Source organism: Lynx canadensis, chromosome C1 (assembly GCF_007474595.2).
Source record: "Lynx canadensis isolate LIC74 chromosome C1, mLynCan4.pri.v2, whole genome shotgun sequence".
Taxonomy (NCBI): domain Eukaryota; kingdom Metazoa; phylum Chordata; class Mammalia; order Carnivora; family Felidae; genus Lynx; species Lynx canadensis.
The window spans coordinates 95,590,042-95,613,424 of record NC_044310.1 but is presented as its reverse complement, the minus strand read 5'-3'; the positions used below and the strand labels follow the sequence as shown (position 1 = coordinate 95,613,424).

Here is a 23,383-nt window from a genome sequence, read left to right as displayed (position 1 = left end):
TTCTTAAAACAACAACAACAACAACAGCAACAATAGACATACACCCACTAGGTAATACAGCCATTCCATTTGTAGGTATTTATCCAAGAGAAATGAAAGCATATGTCTATACAAACCCTGGTATGTGAATGTTCAAAGCAGTTTTATTTGCAGAAGTCCCAAACTGGAAACAATGAAAATGTTCATCAACCGATGTGGAGCATACATACAATAGAACACCACTCAGTAATAAAAGGAATGAACTATTAATACAATAAAAACATGGATAAATCTTGGGGCGCCTGGGTGGCTCAGTCGGTTGAGTGTCCGACTTCAGCTCAGGTCATGATCTCACAGTTTGTGGGTTCAAGCCCCGCATCAGGCTCTGTGCTGACTGCTTGCTCAGAGCCTGGAGCCTGCTTCAGGTTCTGTCTCCTTCTCCCTCTGCCCCTCCCCCTCTCACGCTTTGTCTCATTCTGTTTCTCAAAAATAAATAAAATGTAAAAAAAAAAAAAATTAAAAAAAAAAAAACATGGATACATCTCAAGATAATCACACTGAGTGAAATAACAGGACAAAAAAGGGTACATTTTATAGGATTCTACTTATACAAAATTCTAGGAAATGTAAACTAATCTCTAATGAATTAGTGGTTTGGGTGCGGATGTAGGAAGGAGTGGGGATGGTTACGTAAAAGGGTTACAGAGGAATATTTGCAAGGGGAGATTGGATATATTCATTATCTTGATTGTAGTAATGGTTTCATGAGGGAATACATCTACACATTGATACTTATCAATTTGTGTACATTAAATATATGCAGCTTACTGTATGTCAATTATACCTCAAAAGCTGTTTAGAAAAACAAAATATAGGGGCGCCTGGGTGACTCAGTTGGTTGACAGTCTGACTTCAGCTCAGATCATGATCTCATGGTTCATGAGCTTGAGCACTGTGTCGGGGTCTGTGCTGACAGTTCAGAGCCTGGAGCCTGCTTCGGATTCTGTCTCCTCCTCTCTCTGCCCCTCCCCTGCTTGTGCGCACGCTGGCTCTCTCTCACTCTCTCTCAAAAATAAACATTAAAAAAATGAAAAAAAAAAAAAGAACAACAAAGTATAACAACAGTATGCCAAATCAAACAATAGAAAAATACACAAAGAAATCAATGGGAAAAAAATCGATTCTAAAAAGGCTTCCACATTGTCCCTGTATTTCCTGTTTTCATTATAGGGGTGAGGGGGGATATAACATAACATCTGTTTCATGCCCCAGAACACACCCTTAACCCTTGCTGTCTGAAAATACACACTTTTGGTGGTGGGGGTAGGGATAGATCAACTCAAAGCCAACAATTCCTGTAAGAAACACAAGCTAAAGTATAAGCCCTGTTGACAACAAAGACTTAATCTAAAGATTAATCTTTCTTATGAAGAACAGCATTATTATCAGTATTTCTTGCTTTATGGAATATACTTTTGTTCCAAAATGGGTGGACTGTAAAACCTATGTTCTAATAATAAGAAGAGTAAATGAACACTGAGCACCTCAAATAGCATTTGGTATCTCATTTAATCCTCCCCAAACCCGTATCATTTTACTGATAAAGCTTACAGGGTAAATAACTGGCCTAATGTACACGATTAAATAGTAGTGTGCTAATCTTTTGATTTGAAAGCTTCATGCTTTTAACAGCTACACTTAACTGAATATTCTAATTCATAGTTTTGTAGACTGCTAGTAATTATCTTTATGTTTCTTTTTTTGAAAAGCTAGGATTTCATTTATGTACTTTACTCAGAGAGAGTAGGAATTAAAAATATCAGCCAATCCACTAAATAAATAGATAAATAAATAATAAAATATGTCCCAAACAGCCCACTGATTTCTTTCTTTTTCTCTCTTTCTTTTCTCTTTTTCTTTCTTTCTTTCTTTCTTTCTTTCTTTCTTTCTTTCTTTCTTTCTTTCTTTTGGGGGGGGAGGAGGAGCAGAGAAAGGGGGAGAGAGAATCCCAAGCAGACTCCACACTCAGCACAGAGCCTGACATGGGGCTTGGATGCTCAACCAACTGAGCCACCCAAGTGCCCTTATTTTCCAAAATTTTTAAATGGCCATGATGTCCTCTGTCTTCTTCTGGAGTAGTCAGTCCTTGCTGGGAAGCCATCTCCCAGATCTGCTTGGAATTAATGAGCTGAGGCTCTCTTGCTCAATTGTGTGATTCCACCCCAGCTTCCCCTAGACAGTTGGTTCATGAGCAATGTAATTTGCTTTTGATGTGGAAGGGACTCCTATAGTGTTCTTATTCATGAAGACAAACTGGTCAAAGAGAAAGACTTTCATAAAGAATGTTTTTCTCTGACATAATCCCTTGTAAAACAGAAAATCACTTTATATAAAAGTTCAATTAGGACCAAATACAGTATAAATGGCCTCTGTAACAATTAGACTTGAAATACAGAAGAGCTGAATATGACACTATTTTCTACTGACTTTCCTGGTTCCATGCCAAACATGTCTTGGCTGCAACAGAAGAGTGAGGAGGCTTTTATATCTTGGGGAGAAAAAGAACATAACCACAGTGGGGGCTCTAGAAGGGTATAGTTGCAATCTGGCACTTTAGCAGAGATTCTGGAAAATGAATGAAGCTCTTTAATAATTATAACTCTGTATGTAGGATCTGGGAACTTTATAATAAATATAACCCTATAACCCTATATAAATGCAACCCTTGCCAATGTGACCTACTATTTATTTAGCAGCAACAGTGAACCATATGGTTTTATTCAGAGATGCAAGGTTGAAGAACAGATTTTATGTCCAGGAAAAAAAATCTATTTTGAAGGTAAAGAGGGAAAGACAAAGGTAAGCTCTTTTACTTAAACAGAAAGAAAAAAAAAACCCATCATAACTATTTCAAAACCTTTTCAACCCACTAAGCATGAATTACTAAAGAATAATAAAGGAAGAAAATTAGTAAGCTGCCTTATTAGTCCAAGAAGTCCAACAAGTTGTCAAACAAGAATTATAGAAATTATAACAGTAAAATCTTTATAGGTTACAGAACCCAAACAAATAAACAAAAATAAAAAACAAAAAGCTACTCTACAAATAAAAAGAGAGTTCATTTGAACTTTAAGAATCTTGTATGGCAGTTGCTTTTCTTGAAGGCCTGAAACAGTTTTGACCCCAGCTGCTACTTACTTTATCTAACAATAGACTGCTTCAAGACATATCACTTCTGGCCAAGCTATTCATTTCAACTTAAACTGCATATAGCTCAAGCCTCAGAAGATAACTTTATCACCTCCGAGCCGTATGCAGACTAAACACAACACTTGTGCCTGATTCTGAATGGTATCTTATATCCAAAAGTTCCCTTAATTATAGCTCTTCCTTCTCAAGCTGCTCTTTCAACTTGTCAGAAGCTGCCTAAAGTCACTAACATTGGATCTAGGCAGAAAAAATGTATTTTAGGAAAACATGTGCAACAAGGACCGACACATCTGTTGACGTTAAAACCAGAAGGCAGTGTGTTGCGGCCACATGAGAACAAGCTGTAAAATTTAGTAATTCACAACATTCACTTTAAAATGTTATGGCAATCTTTTATTTATTTATTTATAATTCTTTAAGTTTATTTATTTATTTTGAGAGAGACAGTGTGAGTGGGGGAGGGGCGGGGAGCAGGGGGAGAGAGAGAGAGAGAGAGAGAGACAGAGAGACAGAGAGACAGAGAGAGAGGGAGAGAGGGGGGTGGGTAGAATCCCAAGCAGGCTCTGCACTGTCAGCACAGAGCCTGATGTGGGGCTCGAACTCAGGAAACCCTGATATCATGACCTAAGCTGAAATGGAGAGTTGGACACTTAACTGACTGAGCCACCCAGGAGCCCCTTATGGCAATCTTTTAAAGCAACAAATCACAATGGCACCGTCATTTCCTCTATTCAACAAATATTTATTGAGTGTCTATATGTTAGGCACTAAGCTGGGTGCTGAGGGTATAATGATTAGCAAAATGGGCACACAAAAGCTCTACAGGTTTGTGTGGTTTCTGAGGCTGAAAAGCAAAGAGAAGGTAAGGTCAGCCTGATTTTTCCATTAGAGGCAGCCAGCCCCCCACCCCTACCCCTACCTCAGTTGTGGAAGAGTTGAAGTCCACAAGTTTCTGTAAAAGTCAACTGTAATCTGTAGGGGGAACCGCTTCCCGGAGTCCTCCTGCCCATAGCGGTAGATTCTCAGGTGAGTCTGTTTAACACATTACCAAACTATTGTAGTTTTCTAAAATCTGATTGCTATTTATAATGGCTCCTAGAAAATGCTTTCTGGGTTTTAAAAGGAGCCATCACCATGAACCAAGAGCTTCCTGGTGCAGCCCAGGCAGTGAACTCTTCGGGTTCTAAGCTGATGACGCCTATCCACACAAGAGCCAGGGTCACAGATGAGAACCAAGAGAAAGAAGTGGGAAAACAACAGGCAATAGGAGTGAGGATTGAGGAATGAGCTCAAATTTTCCCCAATTCTTTTTTCTCTTCTCTTCATTGAGCAGATAAACCCGGGATAAAAAATGGGAGGGTGTCCTGGGTTTAACCAGGTTAGGACTACTGGTAACAATGGGATAGGGTTATAAAAAATAGAATAGTTTCCAGCGATGTACAGGGAAAGAAAGAAAATTCACCAATAGTGACAAAAGGGAAGGCCTGTGGAGGTGGCAAAAATGAATCACCAGCCAGAGTGAACATTTATATGCAATATGTGCTGGCAGGGGAGTCATTAAAAAACTAGGCACTGTTGAGGGCACACTAGAGGCATCCATTCATATTATTAGCGACCAATGACCGTTCCTTGGATATGGCATATACGATATGCACTGAAAGAATATACATAAAGGGAAAAAAAATGAATCCTACAATGTTGGGAGTATTTGCAATGCCGGGCAAATACTTGCAGTGTTACACACAAATACTAGTCATCAATCATTTATTCTTATCTCAGAGAAGGAAGCTTTGCTCCAGAGAGACTAAATGACTTGACCAAAGTCATAGTTCTAATTACTGGTATGGAAGGCAAAGACTCAGGCAATGACATTTAACGTATGTGCCTTGGCACGTGTCGAAGCCATAAACATGTGATCCCCTGGGAAGCCATGCAAACCAAGACTGAAGTAACCAGGGAAAGGAAGAAAATATGACCGACTCCATCCCCCCACATCAGAAGGGAATCACCTCATGCACTCTGGAGAGGGAAACCACTGGAAATTACTTATCACACGTTACAAAGCCACGAGGGAAAGCCAACAAACAAAAATCCAATAGTTTTCAGTGATAAACTACCCTAAGGCATATTTATTAGACAGAAATATCCGTCTTTTTCGGTCAGCCTTGAAAGACAAACTAGCACGTCACTTTAAATTTAATAGCATATAGAAATAACAGGTTTAGATTTTATTTTTATCACAATTATAATTTCAGAGTAATCCAAGAAAAGACTACCCAGGTTTGACTAAATGAACACATTTACTCTTCTATCACTGCAGGAAGGGAAAAGGCAAGCTAGAGAAGAGAAAAGCTATAGCTTTTTGTATGAACTCGACTGAGTGGTTATTGTTAGCTACTCAGGAAATCACCGATTCTCTGAGCCTCCTGGAATGGCAATGAGAAAATTATCTTTGTTGCTATAAAAAATGTCTTCAACAATGGAGGGTCATATGAACACATATGAAATATTAATGCAATATTTAAGAAGGAGCTAGGATAATTTTGAAAAGGGAAAACAACAAAGTACTTCATAAACCTTTTACCAGTGAGCTTCAAAATGTACACTGATAACAGAGAACAAACTGAGGGTTGGTGGGGGTGGGGCAAATGGGTGATGGGCATGAAGGAGGGCACTTGCTGGGATGAGCACTGGGTATCATATGTAAGTGATGAATCACTGGGCTCTACTCCTGAAGCCAGGACTACACTGTATGTTAACTAACTTGAGAAGAAAAAACAAAACAAAACAAAACCAGATGTATATTGATACAAGATCTAACTACAACTGGAAACTACAAAAATCTTGTTAGATCCTTAGACCGGGTGCATTTTGCAGGGGCTCTGCTCTCTCCAGCATGCTCAAGTCTCTCTCCTTTGGTCACTTGTCCTCCTTCTCCTCTTCCTGCTGCTCAGATACTCTTACTGTCTTTTCTTCGCCTCTCCAAGTCTGATCTCAGGACAGATTGGGAAACATTCTTACAGAGGTGTAAGGGATTCACAATACCTGAGTTATACTCCCTTGTATTTTTTCAATTAGACTTTGTTTTTTAGAGCAGTTTTAGGCTTACAGAAAAATTGAGTGGAAAGTAGAGTTTCCATATAACACACACCCACTTCCCCCCCTTGTGTCTTAGCAGATATCACACACTAAAACAAACGAATCCTTCAACAGGGGTCTAGAAAATCCAGAGATGGTCTTCATGGAGTCCTTGATCTCCCAGATATTATATACTGAATTTTGGTATATGGCTGTATATATATGTTTTTAGGAAGCAGGTTTCATCAGGTTCTGAAGCAGTTGGCATTCAAAAATGGCTAAGGCCTCTAAGCTAAAAAAATGACGTTCGAGATCCAGACTAAAGGAAATATTTTGGAGTCAGAAAGGCTTTACCAGTGTCCCTAAAATCATACCACGCAAGGTAGCTGCGGGAGCAAGTATCAGTATGTATATCCAGGCCTCTAACTTCAACAGGGGCTATAGAAATACCTTGGTTAAAGAAATTACAACCAATGCAACGACTTTCAAAACATACGATGACCTCTTTTTTTCTTTTAACATACCTTTAAAGCCTCTATCACAAGGTCCCTTGCTTCAAGCTCTCCTTCAAGAATACTGAATAGTGTTAGGAGTTCAGGCTTGCTGAGTTTTTCCAGATTCATCCTGAAAGCCTAAAACAAAGACAATGATCAGACTATCTCCAGAAGACAGAGTTGGTTTGATACGGCTAAGGAAAAAAAATAAAGTGAGTCACACAAGGAAAGAGCCACAATCACAGCATAAAATGCCTTAAGGCAGCAAATGGTTAGAATTAAGTTTAAAAAAAAATGGGAGCTTTCTGATGTTAATCATAAACCGAGCAGTAAGAGAAAATAAAATTCACCTTAAGTATGAATTTCGTCATCACTCACAAGGATCAATTTTCCATCATTTTTCCTCCAGGCATATTTATAAACATCCTGGGAGGTCTCAGAAAGAATTAGCCACTAGTTTTGTTCACCAGAAGTGCAGGTAAAATTGTGTTACAGTGAATACTATTTCACCGAAAAATTGTTAGAGCATGAAAAGATTTCTCAGTTTTAGATAACCGAATTCCTAAACTGTATATAAAACATTCTGGCATCCCTCTGAAGTTGGTTGAAATGAAATTTAAGCAAAGAGAATGTCCGGTGGCAGTATGGGAGAAATTTTTCTTTTAAACTGTCTGTCTACTTTCACAGGGAACCTCAATGCAACCATATACAAATACACTTTTACGCAGTTTCTTAAAATATATTGTCGTTTAAACATCTTCATTGGACAGGCTACTACTAACTGAATTTATCTGACTCCCCAAGTTCCCGTTTCTGTGAAGTCCTGTATCTTTTGAGACATGTTAAATGGCAAACCGCATAGCACAAACTCAATCCTTTCCACAAGATTAATTTCTCAAAAGCCACACATAGACAGAAGTTAGATTGCCAGACAATTTTCAAAGGGTCTTCTGACAGGGTGCACAGTGAGATACATTTTTGAACTTCCAAAGCTGAGTAAATACTCCTTTCCTTCTCCTGTATTGTACTTGCAAATTGTCACTTCCATATAGTTTTCTTTAAAGGGAATTGCAACATGACAAGTTCACACACCCTCCCGTAATTCCCAACTCTTATAAACACATTAAATTTTAGGAGGCACACAAAAGAGTCATTGATTCCTTCCAGACCTACTGCCTCTAAGTGCAGGAAAGCATGTAGGAAAGGCACACTTCACTGTGTTGTCAGATTATGTTCCAGGACATGCTGTACAAATCTTTTGCCACATGGCAAAATATGTTCAATCAAACTTCCGCTCTGCTGACTTTCTAACTACTGAGTTTTAGCAACTAGTGAGTGATCCTCACTTCAGCATTACAGAAGACATCTCACAACAGGTATTTTACAAATAAATAAAAACAAAAACAAAACCCCACACCTAATAAAGCTACACTTAATTTAAGCTATGTCGGAAAGAGGGGCGCCTGGGTGGCTCAGTTGTTTAAGTGTCCGACTTTGGCTCAGGTCATGATCTCACGGTTTGTGTGTTCGAGCCTCACGTCAGGCTCCGTGCTGACAGCTTGCTCAGAGCCCAGAGCCTGCTCTGGATTCTGTCTCCCTTTCTCTCTGCCCCTCCCCGGCTCACACTCTGTCTCTGTCTCTCTCAAAAATAAACAAACATTAAAAAAAAATTTAAAAAAAAGATATGTTGGAAAGAGCATGCAGCTTTGCAGACAGATGGATGTCAGGTCTGCATCTTCTAGTTGTGGGATTTCTTTTTCTTTTCTTTTTTTTTTTTTTTTACGTTTATTTATTTTTGAGAGATAAGAGAGAGACAGAGCATAAGTGGGGGAGGAGCAGAGAGAGGAGACAGAGAATCCAAAGCAGGATCCAGGCTGAGTTGTCAGCACAGAGCCCGACGCGGGGCTCGAACTCAAAAATCAGTTGAGTCACACTGGTTTCTTAGATAAAACCCTTCCCCCTCTTCCTGAAGGTTTCATATTTTAATATCTCAGAAATTATAAAGCAGAGGGAAAATCTCATCATTTTAAGCCCATCCTCTTCCCTCCCATGATGTTCAGCAGAATAATGGGCATCTGTGAAGGTACTCTGTAAATACCAACTACACTGAGTAAATCAACTGGATGGAGAAGCACCAAAGTAAAGATGATGGTGTTCAGACATATTCTTTTTTCCTTCAGTATTTTTGTAGTCCTTAAATACTCTTATTTAGAGATCTAAAACTGGGGCTTAAGGAAGCAATGTGATGTGAGTAAAGCATGACAGACGGGGGGGGGGGGTGAGGAGTATAGAATTTTAGTCTGAGCTCTGCTACTAAGCAACTCTGTGGCTTTGAGGACAAAAAGTACCCAGTTAGACTGGCACGCAGTCTCCTCACAGGTAAAATCAGCCTAGATAATCTCTGAAGTCCTTCTTGGTTCCATTTAAGCTTTCATGGGTAAAAATCAAGAATTGTTAGAGAATCCAATGAACTAAGACTAAAGTGAATATACAAAGAACTAAAACCGGGGCGCCTGGGTGGCTCAGTCGGTTAAGCGTCCGACTTCAGCCCGGGTCACGATCTCGCGGTCCGTGAGTTCGAGCCCCGCGTCGGGCTCTGGGCTGATGGCTCAGAGCCTGGAGCCTGCTTCTGATTCTGTGTCTCCCTCTCTCTCTGCCCCTCCCCCGTTCATGCTCTGTCTCTCTCTGTCTCAAAAATAAATAAACGTTAAAAAAAAAAAAATTTTAAAAAAAAGAACTAAAACCGACTGTACCTAAATCAAAGTCTTGGATCTGCTGTAATAAATACACATCCTCATAAAGGAGTAAAATTGAAACATTCTTTAGAGCCACTTTAATTATAAAGGAGTCCAGCCCTGACAAGAAAAAATTCCATTCTTTGTCAATGGTATAAAGAATAATATTCTTGTTATCTACATTTATAAATCACTTCTGCACACAAATTTCAGTATCTGGCACATCCTGCCAATATGTGCCCATTCACCCAGCTTAGTGTCTACATGAAGTGAAGACAATGCAAATCTGACACAGGAGGAAGAAAAGGGCCACAGCTATGTGACTGAAAAGCAATAGGTCTGTTTGTACATGTTCTCATAACCTTTCTTTATCAATATTAAAATTCAACAGTTCTTTGCTGTTCTTTATTATTTGAATCTAATCTCAATACACAAGACATCATGATAAATTTAATATATGAAAGATAGTAAAACCGTACTGTTGCAGGATGACGGTGATATTCCTGGGAGTGGGGATGGAAGTGGGGGTGGGGGGGGGTGATACTGACCTGATAATCGGTGGTCACACTTTAGTCCTCAAGTATAAATTCTCAAGGTTTTCTTCAGTTAAAATTTGGGAAAATTGACAAATATACTCAAAATGTCATCAGCATGGTGGAAAAGTGTCCAATGCTGCAAAATAATAAGAAATTTATTGTCTATGTGACCATACTATAAACGATTTGATAAATCCCATGAATGTCAACTGTCATTGCAGCTGGTAAGGCCTGACAGGTGTAGGTTGACACAGAAAGAAGAAAATAGCCACTTCTTCAAGTTGAGGCTGAGTAATATAGGAAACATACCATGAATCTCACTTCCCTTTTGCAATTATCATTAGGGAAGGTGAGGGCTTTCAAAATCTTTTTTTTAATATTTATTTATTTTGAGAGAGAGTGCACGTGAGTGGGGGAGATGCAGAGAATGAGGGAGAGAATCCGACGAGGGCTCTTTGCTGATGTAGGGAGGGGGAACTCAATCTCATGACCTCATGACCTGAGCCCAAATCAAGAGTCAGACACTTAACCAACTGAGCCACCTAGGCACCCTCAAAATCTTTTTTACTTTAAAATGTCCACTGCTGTTTCAAGGACTAACTTATGAATGTCCTAGAAGAGAAAAGACAGTCTCCCTGAATTGACAAAAGCCTATTTGCTTAAATCGCCATGATTTATGCACAATATGCTCAGAGAAAAATAACATAATTACAACCAAACTTTTCAAACTGCTAAATTTGTGTAAGGTTCACGCTTATCCCCTCACCTCCTGCTAATCAGTGAACAAACAAATCAACCTGTCACCACCTGGACTTTGTCTGTAAGGCTAATGACTCATCCCAGTTCCTACTTTTCCTCGTTTCTTTTTTCAAACATTAGGTGTTGAATTATATGCAAACTTTTGGTGTATGTTTTCCTAATAGTATATCAGACCCAGCAAGATTTAAAAAAAAATGATAGGCTTTAAATTTTATTTGATAAACCATAATTTTTGTCTTGAACTTTACGGCACTCAGTCTTAAATGAAACTCCAGTTTCTGCCTAATATATAAATTACGTGGCCCAAGACTTTCAGAAAAAGGCTGCTGCTAGCTCCAAACTAATCATCAGAAATATGATTGCCAGATTTTTGGCATGCCATATTGTAGTCTACAGACATGCTCTCTACTTGTTTTCTAAATGAGCTGTTACTTGTCACTGTCATCATCCATTAAGTGACTTTGAAAGACAAGATCATTTCAACCAGATGCTCAGCTCATTCCTTCCATTTGAATCTCTCCAAGATGCAACTTTCCTTAGAGTTTAGTGGCAGATATGTTTGTCTAAGGAACACTACAGTCTATAAACTTGAAATAAAAACCAATGGTGGACAAGTTGTCTGGATACATTATCATATGCTGTGGTACAGCATACTAGCTGTAGCTATTATATTAGGCTTTATAGTTTTCTCAGTTAAAAAATAAATACAGGGGCAACTGGCTGGCTCAGTTGATACAGCATGTGACTCTTGATCTCAGGGTTGACTCTTGATCTCAAGGCTGTGGGTTCAAGCCCCACGTTGGGTGTGGAGCCTACTTAAAATAATAATAAAATAAAATAAATTTAAAAATATAAATATATGTATAAGAAAAAAAGATAAATGATACATATTTTAAGACCCTGGAAAAATAAGCCTATTTATGGGATAGGTACGAAACTTATTTTTAGGTTATCAATAAGTGATTTCAAACATCAGTTTTGCCCAGAGGACCATTCGGTCTGTTCACATGCTACTTTCCATCAAGTAAGGGCCAACAGGAGTGCAGGAGTCTTCTCCACAAACTTTTATGTGCCAACAGTCACAAGGGCTGTGGCTCTCAAGAAGGGCACCCTCATCCACCACTGAACTTCCTAAATGGCACTGCCGATTTTGCCCTGAAGGTGCATTGCCGTGGCTTGGGCTCTGTTCATTTTATTCTGACCTTTTCCCTTCCCTGGATAATGCCCAAGCTCCATTCATTCTAGTTCTGGTCGTTCCTTCTCCTTCTTGAGGAGGTCCCAGCTTTTGCTCTGGAACTCTGAATGAATCCTCCAGGAGAGCAGGCGTTGTTGCCTCTTCACCACAGAGATTGGTTGGCAGAAAAAGAAACACCCCAAACAATCTCTATAGCTGTGTAAGCAGTAGGGCAGGGTGGAGTGGAACACAAGAGGGATGTTTGTCTATCTAGTATCAGGGCGTGTGTATGTCTTTATGTGGAACCGAAGGCTTGATTTCTAAATGGTGAATGATATGGGGCATAAAAGAGGGAAAACAACATTTTTGGATGAGTCTTAGATATTTCTGGATATAGAAACACCTAAAAAAATCTACACAGATCTGTTTTCTTTTTTTTTTTTTTCCTTAAGTCAACTTGTCTAGTATAAAAAACAAATCAGTTGTTTTACCCAGAAAACCATGCTTGCAACACTGGATAAAAATCACTTCTTTATTTTATACTCAGATGTCAAATTGAAGAAATTTATACTTGGGCTACAACTGACTGGGATTCAGGCCATTTAGTAAGTTTTTAGTATTAGCAATAAGATATGAGCAAAGATATAAAGCAAATTTGCTTCAATTATGTATGGATTTTCACATACATATCAGCTAGGCCAAGGAGGCCAATTAATTCTTAAAATTCAGAGTCAACACTGCCACACAAAATGGGTGTTTTTTTGACAGCTTTCCACTAGATAATGTACTTCCTTAAAAACCCAGAATATTTGGAATTTAAAAAATCAAATGAACATGTCCTATTTATAAACATTCAATCTAAATATGGACAAAAATGCACTGCTATTTTTAAAAATGTATCCAAAGCATCCTATTATCTGGGGGTGGAAGGCGTTGACATATTACCTTGACTATCTCAAAAAGATTGAGGTTTCTCCAGCCTCTGGCGCTTCTGGTTTTCCAGAAGCGTTATTTATGCATCTGGGGATAAGAGTGTGATACCTCTCATTCCACTTTTGGCATTTTAGGATTAGGCTAGGGGAGAAAAACATGTCAAAATACTATCAGAAGATAATTTTCTGACCTAGAAAGCATATCTTTTGTACATTTACCTAAGAGAGCTGTTTTTGTTATTATTATTTACAAAGATTCTAAAACCAAGGCATAAAAACAAATCTCATTTTATTGAATTCTACAGCACTAAGCAATATAAGCTTTACTACATATGTCAAATCAATCTTTCAGTTGAAGATAAACGATATTCCAGACTATTTGTATCCTTACGTGTCTATGTGTTACAATTTAAATGTTTGGACTAAATTGGGTGCCTGCCCTCATTGATATATTGAAGTCCTGATCTCCAGGCACCTCCGAATGTGATGCATTTGGAGATAGGGTCCTTAAAGAGGTAATTAAGTTTAAATGAAGTTATTAGGGTGGGCCATAATCTAATAGGGCTGTGTCTTTATAAGAGGAGGAAATTTGGACACAAACATGGGACAGGGAAAGACCACGTGAAGATGCAGGTGAAAGATGGCCATCTCTGAGTCAAAGACAGAGGCCTCAGAAGAAACCAATCCTGCTGACACATTGATTTCTGACTTCTAGCCTCCGGGATTGTGAGACAATAAATTTCTATTGTTTAAGCCAGCTGGTCTGTGGGACCTTGCTATGGTGGCCTGAGCAAACTACTGCAACATGCTCTTTTAAACGCTATTGGAACAGCTAGATCTAAGACTTCCCCTTACCGGGAGAGTGCTGGAACATACTGCTCAGAATGCCTTTTGTTTGTCCTATTGCTATCAATTTGCTTTTTCCAGCCACACTATAGACAGTATTCTATAAAGCAGGATGGTTTTGAAACAGTTTCAGAAATTACAAATTTCAGGATCCTGAAATGTAATATGAATAACGCACTTAGAAACTGCAACAGTGCTAAGGGATCAAGATGCTTGTGTATCCAATACTGTCAATATAGACTTTGAAGCAGGCCTCAAGAAACCAGTTCTGGGTCAACATTTAAATATACTTTCAGTTCTCTATTCAAACACATTCTATTCAAAGCAGATTCTAGGATACCAGATTTTCTGGATTTATGCTTGGTACAGAAATGAATGATATAATTGAGCCTATTGATGTTGATCACCACCACCTCAGAGTTTTATAGCATAGTTTTCTAAGAAGAATTCAAGCAGGAATAGTAATAACAAAAAAGACAAACATTTATTGAGCTAAATAAAAACAAAACAGAAAAGATAAACATTAATGTGTTCCAGGCAGTGTTGCAAGTACTTGACGCAAATTAATTCAATCCTCACAACAAGCTTGGATGATAGATGCTATAACCATCGTCAACTCCCCCATTTTATAGATTGGAAAAGTGAGGCACAGAGGCTAAATAACTTGCTCAAAGTCTCAGATCTAGTATGTGGCAGAAATCGGACTTGAACCAAGGTAATTGGATTCCAGCGCCTTCCTTAGTAACTACTGCTACTTGGTAACCATCATTCACATCTGATCTCATTTTATCAGCTTTAGGAATTGTGTGGTAGAAAAACCTCAGCCAAAATGAGATTCACAAAGCTGGAAGGGACCTGAGAAATAATCTAATTCAGCATTCTCCATTTTACAGATGAAAACTGAGGCCAGGGTTGTTAAGTGACTTACTGAAGATTATAGTTACACAGTAAAAGTAGGTCTAACACTTATGTCTTTTTAAGATCCAGTCTAATCCACTTTCTAGGACACCATGATGATATCAGGTTTTTGTTTTGTTTAGCTCTAAGACTTAGGCATCTCTAGTTGTATCTCTCTGTGTGTGAATGTCTGTCTCTTTATCTCACTATGTGTATATGTCTGTTTCTCTCACTGTCTCTCTTATTTGTTGCCAACAAGATTTATATGTATATTGAGGAAAAGAAGGAAGTGGCTCATGCCCATAAACAAACACTCAAACATCTCTTCCCCAAAATGAGGACATTTAGCACAAGGCTATTAAAAACAAGTCTGTCTACCTGGATATCTGTTTACACCCTTTCAAGTACTCTCGTCTGAGACAAGACCGAACCAGAAGAACTACATTAGTTAAGCTACTGGAATGTATGTTAGTGAAAATGAATAATAGATTTTATGTTAATATTTTGCATTAAAAAGTATGTCATTTAACATTAGAAAAATACCAGAAGCATGAAGTATATTTGTATATTTGTAAGTATGTCAGTTGGATTTCTTTAGTTAAAATGAAATTATAACATGATTTCATTGACATATGTATGTGTATCTGTCTGTATTATCTATGTCCATCATTCCCCTAAATTTTTGTTTTTCTGAAATAATGCCACCGTGAGTCGTAAAATACCACAATGAAGGAAAAATAACATATAGATTGATTTTCTTTCCAGTAAAATGATTCATGGGCCACAATTCCAGGGGCAGCCTGAAATGCAAAAACCCTTCATATGTCAATGTAGAAGGAAGTCATGGACTCCATCAGGATTCCAAACTGGAAAGAAACAGAATGTATAGTGTGGAGGATGAACCAGAAAACAGTCAAGGGATTTGTGTTGTAGCCATGCCCATAACCCGCCTCTCTGGGAACTGCAAAAAATCCCACAATGAATATTATAACCGATGGTGGTTTTTTTACTTTTTAAATTCTGATTTCCAAATTTTTTAATGTTTATTTTTGAGAGAGAGAGAGAGAGAGGGGAGGGGGCAGAGAGGGAGGCAGAGAATCCAAAGCAGGCTCTGCACTGTCAGCGCAAAGCCCAAAGTGGGGCCTGAACCCATGAACCCCTGAGATCATGACCTGAATTCAGGTTGACCACTCAACTGACTGAGCTACCCAGGCACCCCTTAAAGTGTCTTCTAAATCAGAGATCATTGATTTTATTTTTTTGTTTGCTTGTTTTTTGTTTTGTTTTGGGGGGGGGGGGTTAAAAAATTTAACAATTTGATATCAGCTGAAAATAACAACAACAGATCGAGCAATTGTTCTTTGCTCCAAAGTTCTTCAGGGACAGTAATTCTCCTAAGAGGCAGCATGTCAATGAAAAGCTGCATGCGCTTTGGAATATGACACGCCCAGGTTTGCATCCTGGCTCTGCTACTTCATAGTACCTCGATCCACTTAACCTTTGAATTTGTTCTTCATCTATAAAATGGGATGACACCACCGACTCTAACAGGATACTGAACAGTTAAAATGAGTGACTGGTCAGTTCTCATCCCTGGAGTACATATTTGGTTTCATCAGCAAGGATAATGAAGTTTTCCTTTTGCGATGAGTTGCCAGTTTCTATCATTCGTGTTGTCTAATTTAGAAATAAAAAACAAGTTTACTCCTGACTTGGCAGGTTGATTTGCTCCAGGAAGGAGATGGCCTGGCCAGTTTCTGGGAAAGTCTGGGAGAGACACGGTTCAGGCCAATGGTTATCTCCATACTTGGGCAAAGAAAAGGACATTCTTCTGCCTACACTAGCTTTTTGTGACTTCCAGACACAGGTGAAAACCATATCTTTGCTTCCACAGAATCTGTATAGCTTTTAATTAAGTCACAATACATTTTTAAAAGTTTATTTATTTATTTATTTTTGAGACAGAGAGAGCAAGCAGGGAGGAGCAAAAAAGAGAGGGAGAGAGAGAATCCCAAGCTGATGTGGGGCTCAAACTCATGAACCATGAGACCATGACCTGAGCTGAAATCAAGAGTCAGACAACACCTAACTGACTGAACCAGGCTCCCCTAACCAAGCCACAATTTTAACTTAATGACTGAGAAATTGATTTTCTAAACATATCACAGCTATTTTTTACATTATATTAAATGCATACTGCATATGTATCTATATCCATAGTCCAGGAGCAGTTATCACATTCAGCTGTTCTGTTTATATATCTGTCTTCTTAAGACTTTGCTCTCTTAGACAAATCCTCTGTCCTAATCAACTTGACGAAACTTAGCACCTAGCAGTGTGGTTCTCAGGGGTATTCAAAAAACGCTAGTTGGAAAAGAAATGTACAGCATAGTACCTTGAATTACAGCCAGCAAGACTGGACTTTCTCTTTTAGCAAACGAGAAGCCAGTAAACATTTTTAACCAGGTGAGTATCATAGTGAAAGCATAGTTTTAGGAAGGTTAAGGCTTGAAGGACAGAGCTGATTTGATGTATGGGAAACTGGAAACAGGAAAAGTAGGCAGGAGAAAACTTTAACAGCATAGGTATGAGGCTAAAATGTGTGAACTAGGATGGTAGCAGTAAGGATGCACGAGAAATACCGATGCGAGAGACTCCACGCAGGATTTACAGTAACTTGGTACTGGCTCCATTTAAAGAGGTGAGAGGGGAAATAATCCCAGATCAGCTGAGCTTGTAGACTGTCTGACTCGAATAATGACGCCATTAACACAAACAGGGATGTTAGAAAAGGAACTGGTTTTGGGGCAAAATGATGACTGATATGAGGCATGCTGAATAAGAAGTTAGTTATTCAGTAAACTTCCCAAGAGGAACAAATGCGTTAAGAGTCAGTGTGGTGAAAGCTAAAGGTCTAGAAGTGAAGTCTTTAGGGGGTAAAGCCTTTTAAGAAAATTTCTTCTGTGCCTTCAATTTAAGAACAAGAGGCAATAGGAAGAAACTGATACATCAGACTAGACCTGATCATTTTTGTACCCCCAAATATTAGATCGCTGAAGAACCAGATTGGTTCTGTCGTTACTCCTGTACCACCTGCCCCAACAGTAAGGACTAGTTAGCAGAAATGGAGAGATAGGGCACCCCTACCTTCCACACCTCCCCACAACAAAGTTAGTGCTTCTCTCTTCTTTCTGCAACTTACCTGTCACTTACCCTTCCTTCTTCTCTCCTTTATAACTTACAGTTCCTATCTCTTGTTAAAACAGTTCCTGGCTCCTCCTGGCTCTCGCCAGTCCTGGGATGGCAGACCCATAGAACTCTTCAGCCTCACCCTCCCCAAGCAGCTTTATGCAAAGGACCCAAGCAGATGCTCTCAAGGCTCAGGGTCAGAGGGGGGGGGGGGGGGGTTGGTGTGTGTAAACCCTGTCATCCTGTGCTGTCCTATTTTCCTTTCTAGTTTCTACTGAACTCAGTAACAATTAAGGATAACATTCTTTGTGGCTCGGCAAGTCAGAAAGGATTCATTGAGCAGAAGGGATACATTTAGATTGGGAACTCTGGCTTTGGACCTGAAATACAGACTTTGGAAATACTTGGCAGGGAGGAACCATATTACTGCATTCTCTACTTCAATGCCTGCTTGTAGTCTGTTTTCCTCAACCCACACACCCCTGTCCTGGATTCCCCCCACCTCCACTCTTAACTGCCGTCCATTGTTTCTTCTCACCTGTTCCTAGGATTGCTCCTTACTTTGGGGGACAATGGGGAAGCTGTCTTCAGAAGGCAAAAACCACTTTTGATCAAAATTACCACTGAAAATCCTTTAAATCTCACAGAAGGTACAACCCTGTATCGTCACAATGTCCACAAAACCATATATATGACTCTGAGGATGGAGGCACTTAAGACTGTAGAGTTTGGAGTGTGACAATGGACAATTCAGAGAAGACACCAGATGGTTGAATCCCTTGCCTTTCTTTTTCTCGGGCCAGAAAAACTCAAGAAAGGTAATTTGCGTGACAAAATTATGAAACCCAGACTCTATGAGACAGACACACACACTCTCCTAAAAATCCTTGCATCAGATGTTTGAGATCATGACATGTATAAGCTTTGTTTCCTTCAACTCAGGAATCTTAGCTATATATTGAAATACTTAAAACCAACCGAATGAAAACTAAAATCATACACAAATTCTTCATCTTTGCTAAAATGCTAAGGGAGTAAAAGAATGTTTAATATTAAATTCTGTAACTCACAGGAAAGTGCTAAAAATGACAGCAATAACACCTACTAATATTGTGTGCTTCCTACATGCCAGGGACCTTGCTCTGTGATATAAATATATATATATGATATATATATATATGATACATATGATATATATGTATATGATATATATATATATATATATATATATATATATATATATATAAAATTAGTTCATGTAAACCTTAAAAAAAAAACCTCTAAAAATTATTTCTATGTCGCAGTTGAGGAAAATGGGATATGGTGAGATAGAAAACTCTGCCTTTGCCTGGGTCGCATAGTAAAAGAGCCAAAGAGTTGGGATTTGAACCCAGGTTTGCCTTTGGAGTCTGTGCTGTCAATTTCCATACTCCATGGCCTCGCAATAAATAAGCCATTTTCTCACTGAAATGCTCTGAACTGAAACTTAGAGGATGTGATCTTTAGTTATTAGCAGCAAACATTCAGGAAATAAGAAAAAATAGCCTTTAGAAACAAGCTGACAAGCCATTCCTGGGTCAACCACCACAGATGGGACAGATTTCCTCTAGAAACAAACAAATAAATAAATCTCTGCTTCTCATATCATGCCACCAAACACCAATTCAATGGCAATCCCTCGAAACACCACTCTACTCCACTCAGAAAAGCCAAGAATTCCAATCCTGTTCTGAAAATTAACTGGTAGCACTGCAAACATGATTTTGCAAAGACAAAAATCCACTGTAGACTGAACACATTATGCCCACCATAATCAGTTTGCATGATTCTTTTATTTATTTACTTATTTATTTTAAGAGAGAGCACACGCATGCGTGGCAGAGAGAGGGAGACAGAGGATCCGAAGCAGGCTCTGCACTGACAGAGCAGAGCCTGATGTGGGGCTTAAACTCCCGAACTGCAAGGTCACGACCTAAGCTGAAGCCAGGCTAGGTTAGCTTAACTGACTGAGCCACCCACCCAGGCACCCAAGTCTGCATGATTCCATTCAGGAACCCAATACTATTCGTGTCCCTATTCATGTATTTAGGGCTAGTTCAGAAAAGCACAAAATCAACTAAAAATTCACTTAAAAAAATTCCCAAAGTAGCTCAGGAACTTGTCAAAATCAAACACTCAGAACCTGTTCTTAAAAAACAGCAATCAGTTCCTAGTGTGCTCTCTTAAATTTACCTCATTCCACTCAGGTCAGATTCTTAGAAAATAAAATCCTAAAATGACTAGCAGTGATTACATTAGCAAGTCTGCTTCAAATTTCATTACAGCAAAATTATACATGTAAACATCAGACATTTTCATATAGGAAATTCAGCATTTTAAAGTCACTTAAGATACTGGAGTTTCATAAGACATCAGATAGGGAAAATAAAGTTACATCAAGGCAAAAAGAAGTGGGCTGCTTATCCTAAGTTTATACCTTATCAGTAATTTGTCTTTCTAGTCTACCCTAAGGGGACTGCTTCAAACTAAATTCAACAAACACTTATTAAGTCAAACTATGTCCCAGGCACAGGGAAAGACACAAAGCTTTTAAAAAAATTACTACTACCTGCTCTCAAATAATTTAGTGACACAGATTGGACATATACATAAGTATCCTCTGCGTACAATGTTTTTCTTCACCTAATGACCAAACAGTTGTTGAAAAAGGCAGAGGAAGGATTTCCAAGACCCAAAAATATATCAGACGGATCTTGCTTATTATGCCAAATAATCAAAGAGAATTATTTGCTCTTTCCTCTCTGCTCATTAAGGCCCTGGTAATCACCCCTGCTTTGGTTTCTTTAGTCTCTTACCTTAGTTTATTTTCTGTTCTCCACTCATGTAATAAGATATATCTTTTTGGGATTTCCTGTTCTGCTTATAGCTTTTTCCACTGCTATTGCTGGGGGCCCGTGTCTTACCCTCCTATCGCAGTACACTTTGTGTTTGCTGGGGTGACCTACCACACAGTTTTTTCTTTGTGCTTTTTTATTGGAGATCTGGAAACAATCACGGAACAGATCTGTGAGCACTAAGAGTGGCTCTGAAAACTTCGAATCTAACTATTGAAAACTAATAATCTTCCGGAAGTCTACCTTCAGAAAGTCTAATCAGGAAGGTAAGAGACGGCGTTATAATTGCCTGCTATGATTCCAACTCCTTGCATCTCATTGCTATGAGCCTGGCTACAGAGAACAGCAGTAAGATGGACTTCAGAATGAGAGCAAAACAATGTTAAAAAATATGGCAAATATTAATACCTGGAAGTGCTACCAATAGATGATTACCAATAGATGATTCATTGTCATTAACACCAGGCTAAAATCATCCATATTTTGCACCTGCTGAAATGAAGGTCAACTTGACAAAGCCTTTATGAGCACAATACAGAGACACTTCTTGGTAGTTACAAGTATGTAAATAGCCAGAATTAACCTTGCTTTTAATTATCCTGATCTCTGAGATTTAAAACTTGCTCTTACTTTTCATCCGCTAAATGTTGGTAGGTGATACTGGTCTTGTAAAACCAATCAACAACATCATGTATGTATCAGTTTCCCCTGGAGGGAAAAACCCACCATAAAAGAAGGGCTAGAGAGTAACCAAAGGCCTAGGGACCGGATTAATCATAAACCTAGATGGCTGAACCTGAATTTTCCTCAAACACTTCCTGTCTTTTGTTTCAACAGAACTACACCTTCAAGGTTAACTGCAGTCTCCCTGAGCAATGGACCAGCCCACCCTAGAGTGGGAAACACTTATTCCTAATCCAATGCTCTTTATTTACTTATCGACACTGTTTTAACAGAAAACACGCTCCTATTCACTGACAGTCAAACAATATACACTGCATTCTACCCACGAAAGGCCAACTCTGCAGATATCCAACACACCCACCTCAATGTTAAACATAAAAGGATGGTTTTTCCTCAAGTTCCTAGGGCAGATACAGGATAGAAAGCAAAAATGAAACGCAACCCAAACCTAAAAAACCCTCGGAAGTTAGGTTCTCCCTCAAGGAACAGACTGAGGGAACCTTCCACTGAGGGAAGGTACCTTTAAGGGTGATGGGGCAGTGGGGAGTTACTATTTCTCCTTCCTCCAGAGTCTAGAACAGTCCCAAAGCGGGTGAGCTCTCGATCCCTGCGCCCCCCATCCCCACCCCGGGAACAGAGGATCCGAGGGGCTTCAGGAGGAGGGCTGAGGATCAGAGAATGGGGGATGGGAAGAACTGAAGTGGGGGAAGGCCGCTTCGTCTCTCAGAGCTGGTTGTCTAGGTCGGATCTTGATTTCTCCTTCGCTCACTTCTCTTTTTTGGAAAACAGTGATTTTATTTTACGCATGAAACTAGCTCTGATCCCACTCTAGCGAGCAGGGACAAGTGTAGGGAGGGATGTCTGGCCTCCCGGGGGTACAAAATGGGGGCGGGGGCGGCGGCGGCAGCCTAGAGAATGGAAACCTGTGCGCCCTCCCCAAGACTGAGGCGCTGGGCTAGAGGATCCCTTAAGCGAGGGGTGTCAGGAGGGAAGCCCCTTCTGCGAAGCTGGGATTGACCGGGGACAATAAGTAGCTGCGAGGACCCTCGGAGGATGAGGAGCCGCCTCCTCGGGGAATACCGGGAGGCGGAGGAGAGGGCCCCGCCCCCTCAGGGGATGGGAGAGAGTGCCAGTTGGGACTGTGGCGGCACGACACCGGTAGTCCTACCCTTGCTTTTCTCTCGGGAACCCGGCCTCCCAGCCACCCCCAAACCCCAGCCCCGGCGGCTCCTACCTCTTCCCGGCGCTCCGGGCTCCGCTCCCCGCCGCCTCCGCCACCCGCTCCCATCCACAGCCCCCGGAGACCCCGCCCCTCAACCGCCAGGCGGGGGCACTGGCATTCGCCAGGGCCAATCGTCACCTCGCTTCCTCAGCCCAGGCACCAATGCGCGCGGGCTGGAGGAGGGGCTTCTCCAATGTCATTTAGGCTCCTCCCGGGGCCCCAAGATCCCTTTTGTTTGGGGAGAGCCAGGCTGGGATTGAGCTCGCGTCACTTCCTGGAGGAAGCGCCCTCCTCCGGCCCGGGCTCGGGGGTGGGCTCGCGCCCCTCCCGGCTCCGCTTCTGCAACTTTCCACCTTGCGTGCGGCTTCTGGGCAGCGCGGTGGCGAGTGTTTGGTGCTTTACCCTACTGGTCTGGGAAGCTTAGGAATGGCGGCTTTGGGTGCCCAGATTGATTGGGCATATTAACGTTTCATTTTATCCAAAATGTTAATCAATAAAGTGTCCTTTTGGTGTCTGCATTAGAATTAGTTGTTGAAAAGCCGGTAACGTGGCTTTTCTTTCTCTTGGACAAGCTTGTGGGTGTGGTGCTAGAAGCTAGAGCGCAAAGATAGTAAACCTGGAGACAGTCCCCGCCCCACCCTGCCCTTCTTTTCCCACATTACGTTTGGAAGAGAACTACTGGCACTGGAGCCCCCGGCGCGGGGATACTGGGTAGCCCCTGGGAGAGCAAAACCCAGTGGGACCTACCTTCCAG

General features: G+C 40.2%; 1 protein-coding gene across 2 annotated transcripts in view; it reads right to left on the bottom strand.

The window, feature by feature from the left end:
* Window positions 1–22,706, bottom strand: part of CTTNBP2NL (CTTNBP2 N-terminal like) — a 52,080-nt gene extending 29,374 nt beyond the window's left edge. The window contains exons 1-3 of one of the 2 annotated variants that reach the window (XM_030326400.2): window positions 22,642–22,706; window positions 10,045–10,168; window positions 6,792–6,899 (exon numbers count right to left, since the gene is read on the bottom strand). In XM_030326400.2, the coding sequence (XP_030182260.1) occupies window positions 6,792–6,890 (99 nt within the window). In that variant the 5' untranslated portion in view covers window positions 6,891–6,899; window positions 10,045–10,168; window positions 22,642–22,706. The remainder of the gene's footprint in view (window positions 1–6,791; window positions 6,900–10,044; window positions 10,169–22,641) is intronic. The other variant, XM_030326401.1, reaches the window with a different exon arrangement.
* Between the last annotated feature and the right edge of the window lie 677 nt (window positions 22,707–23,383).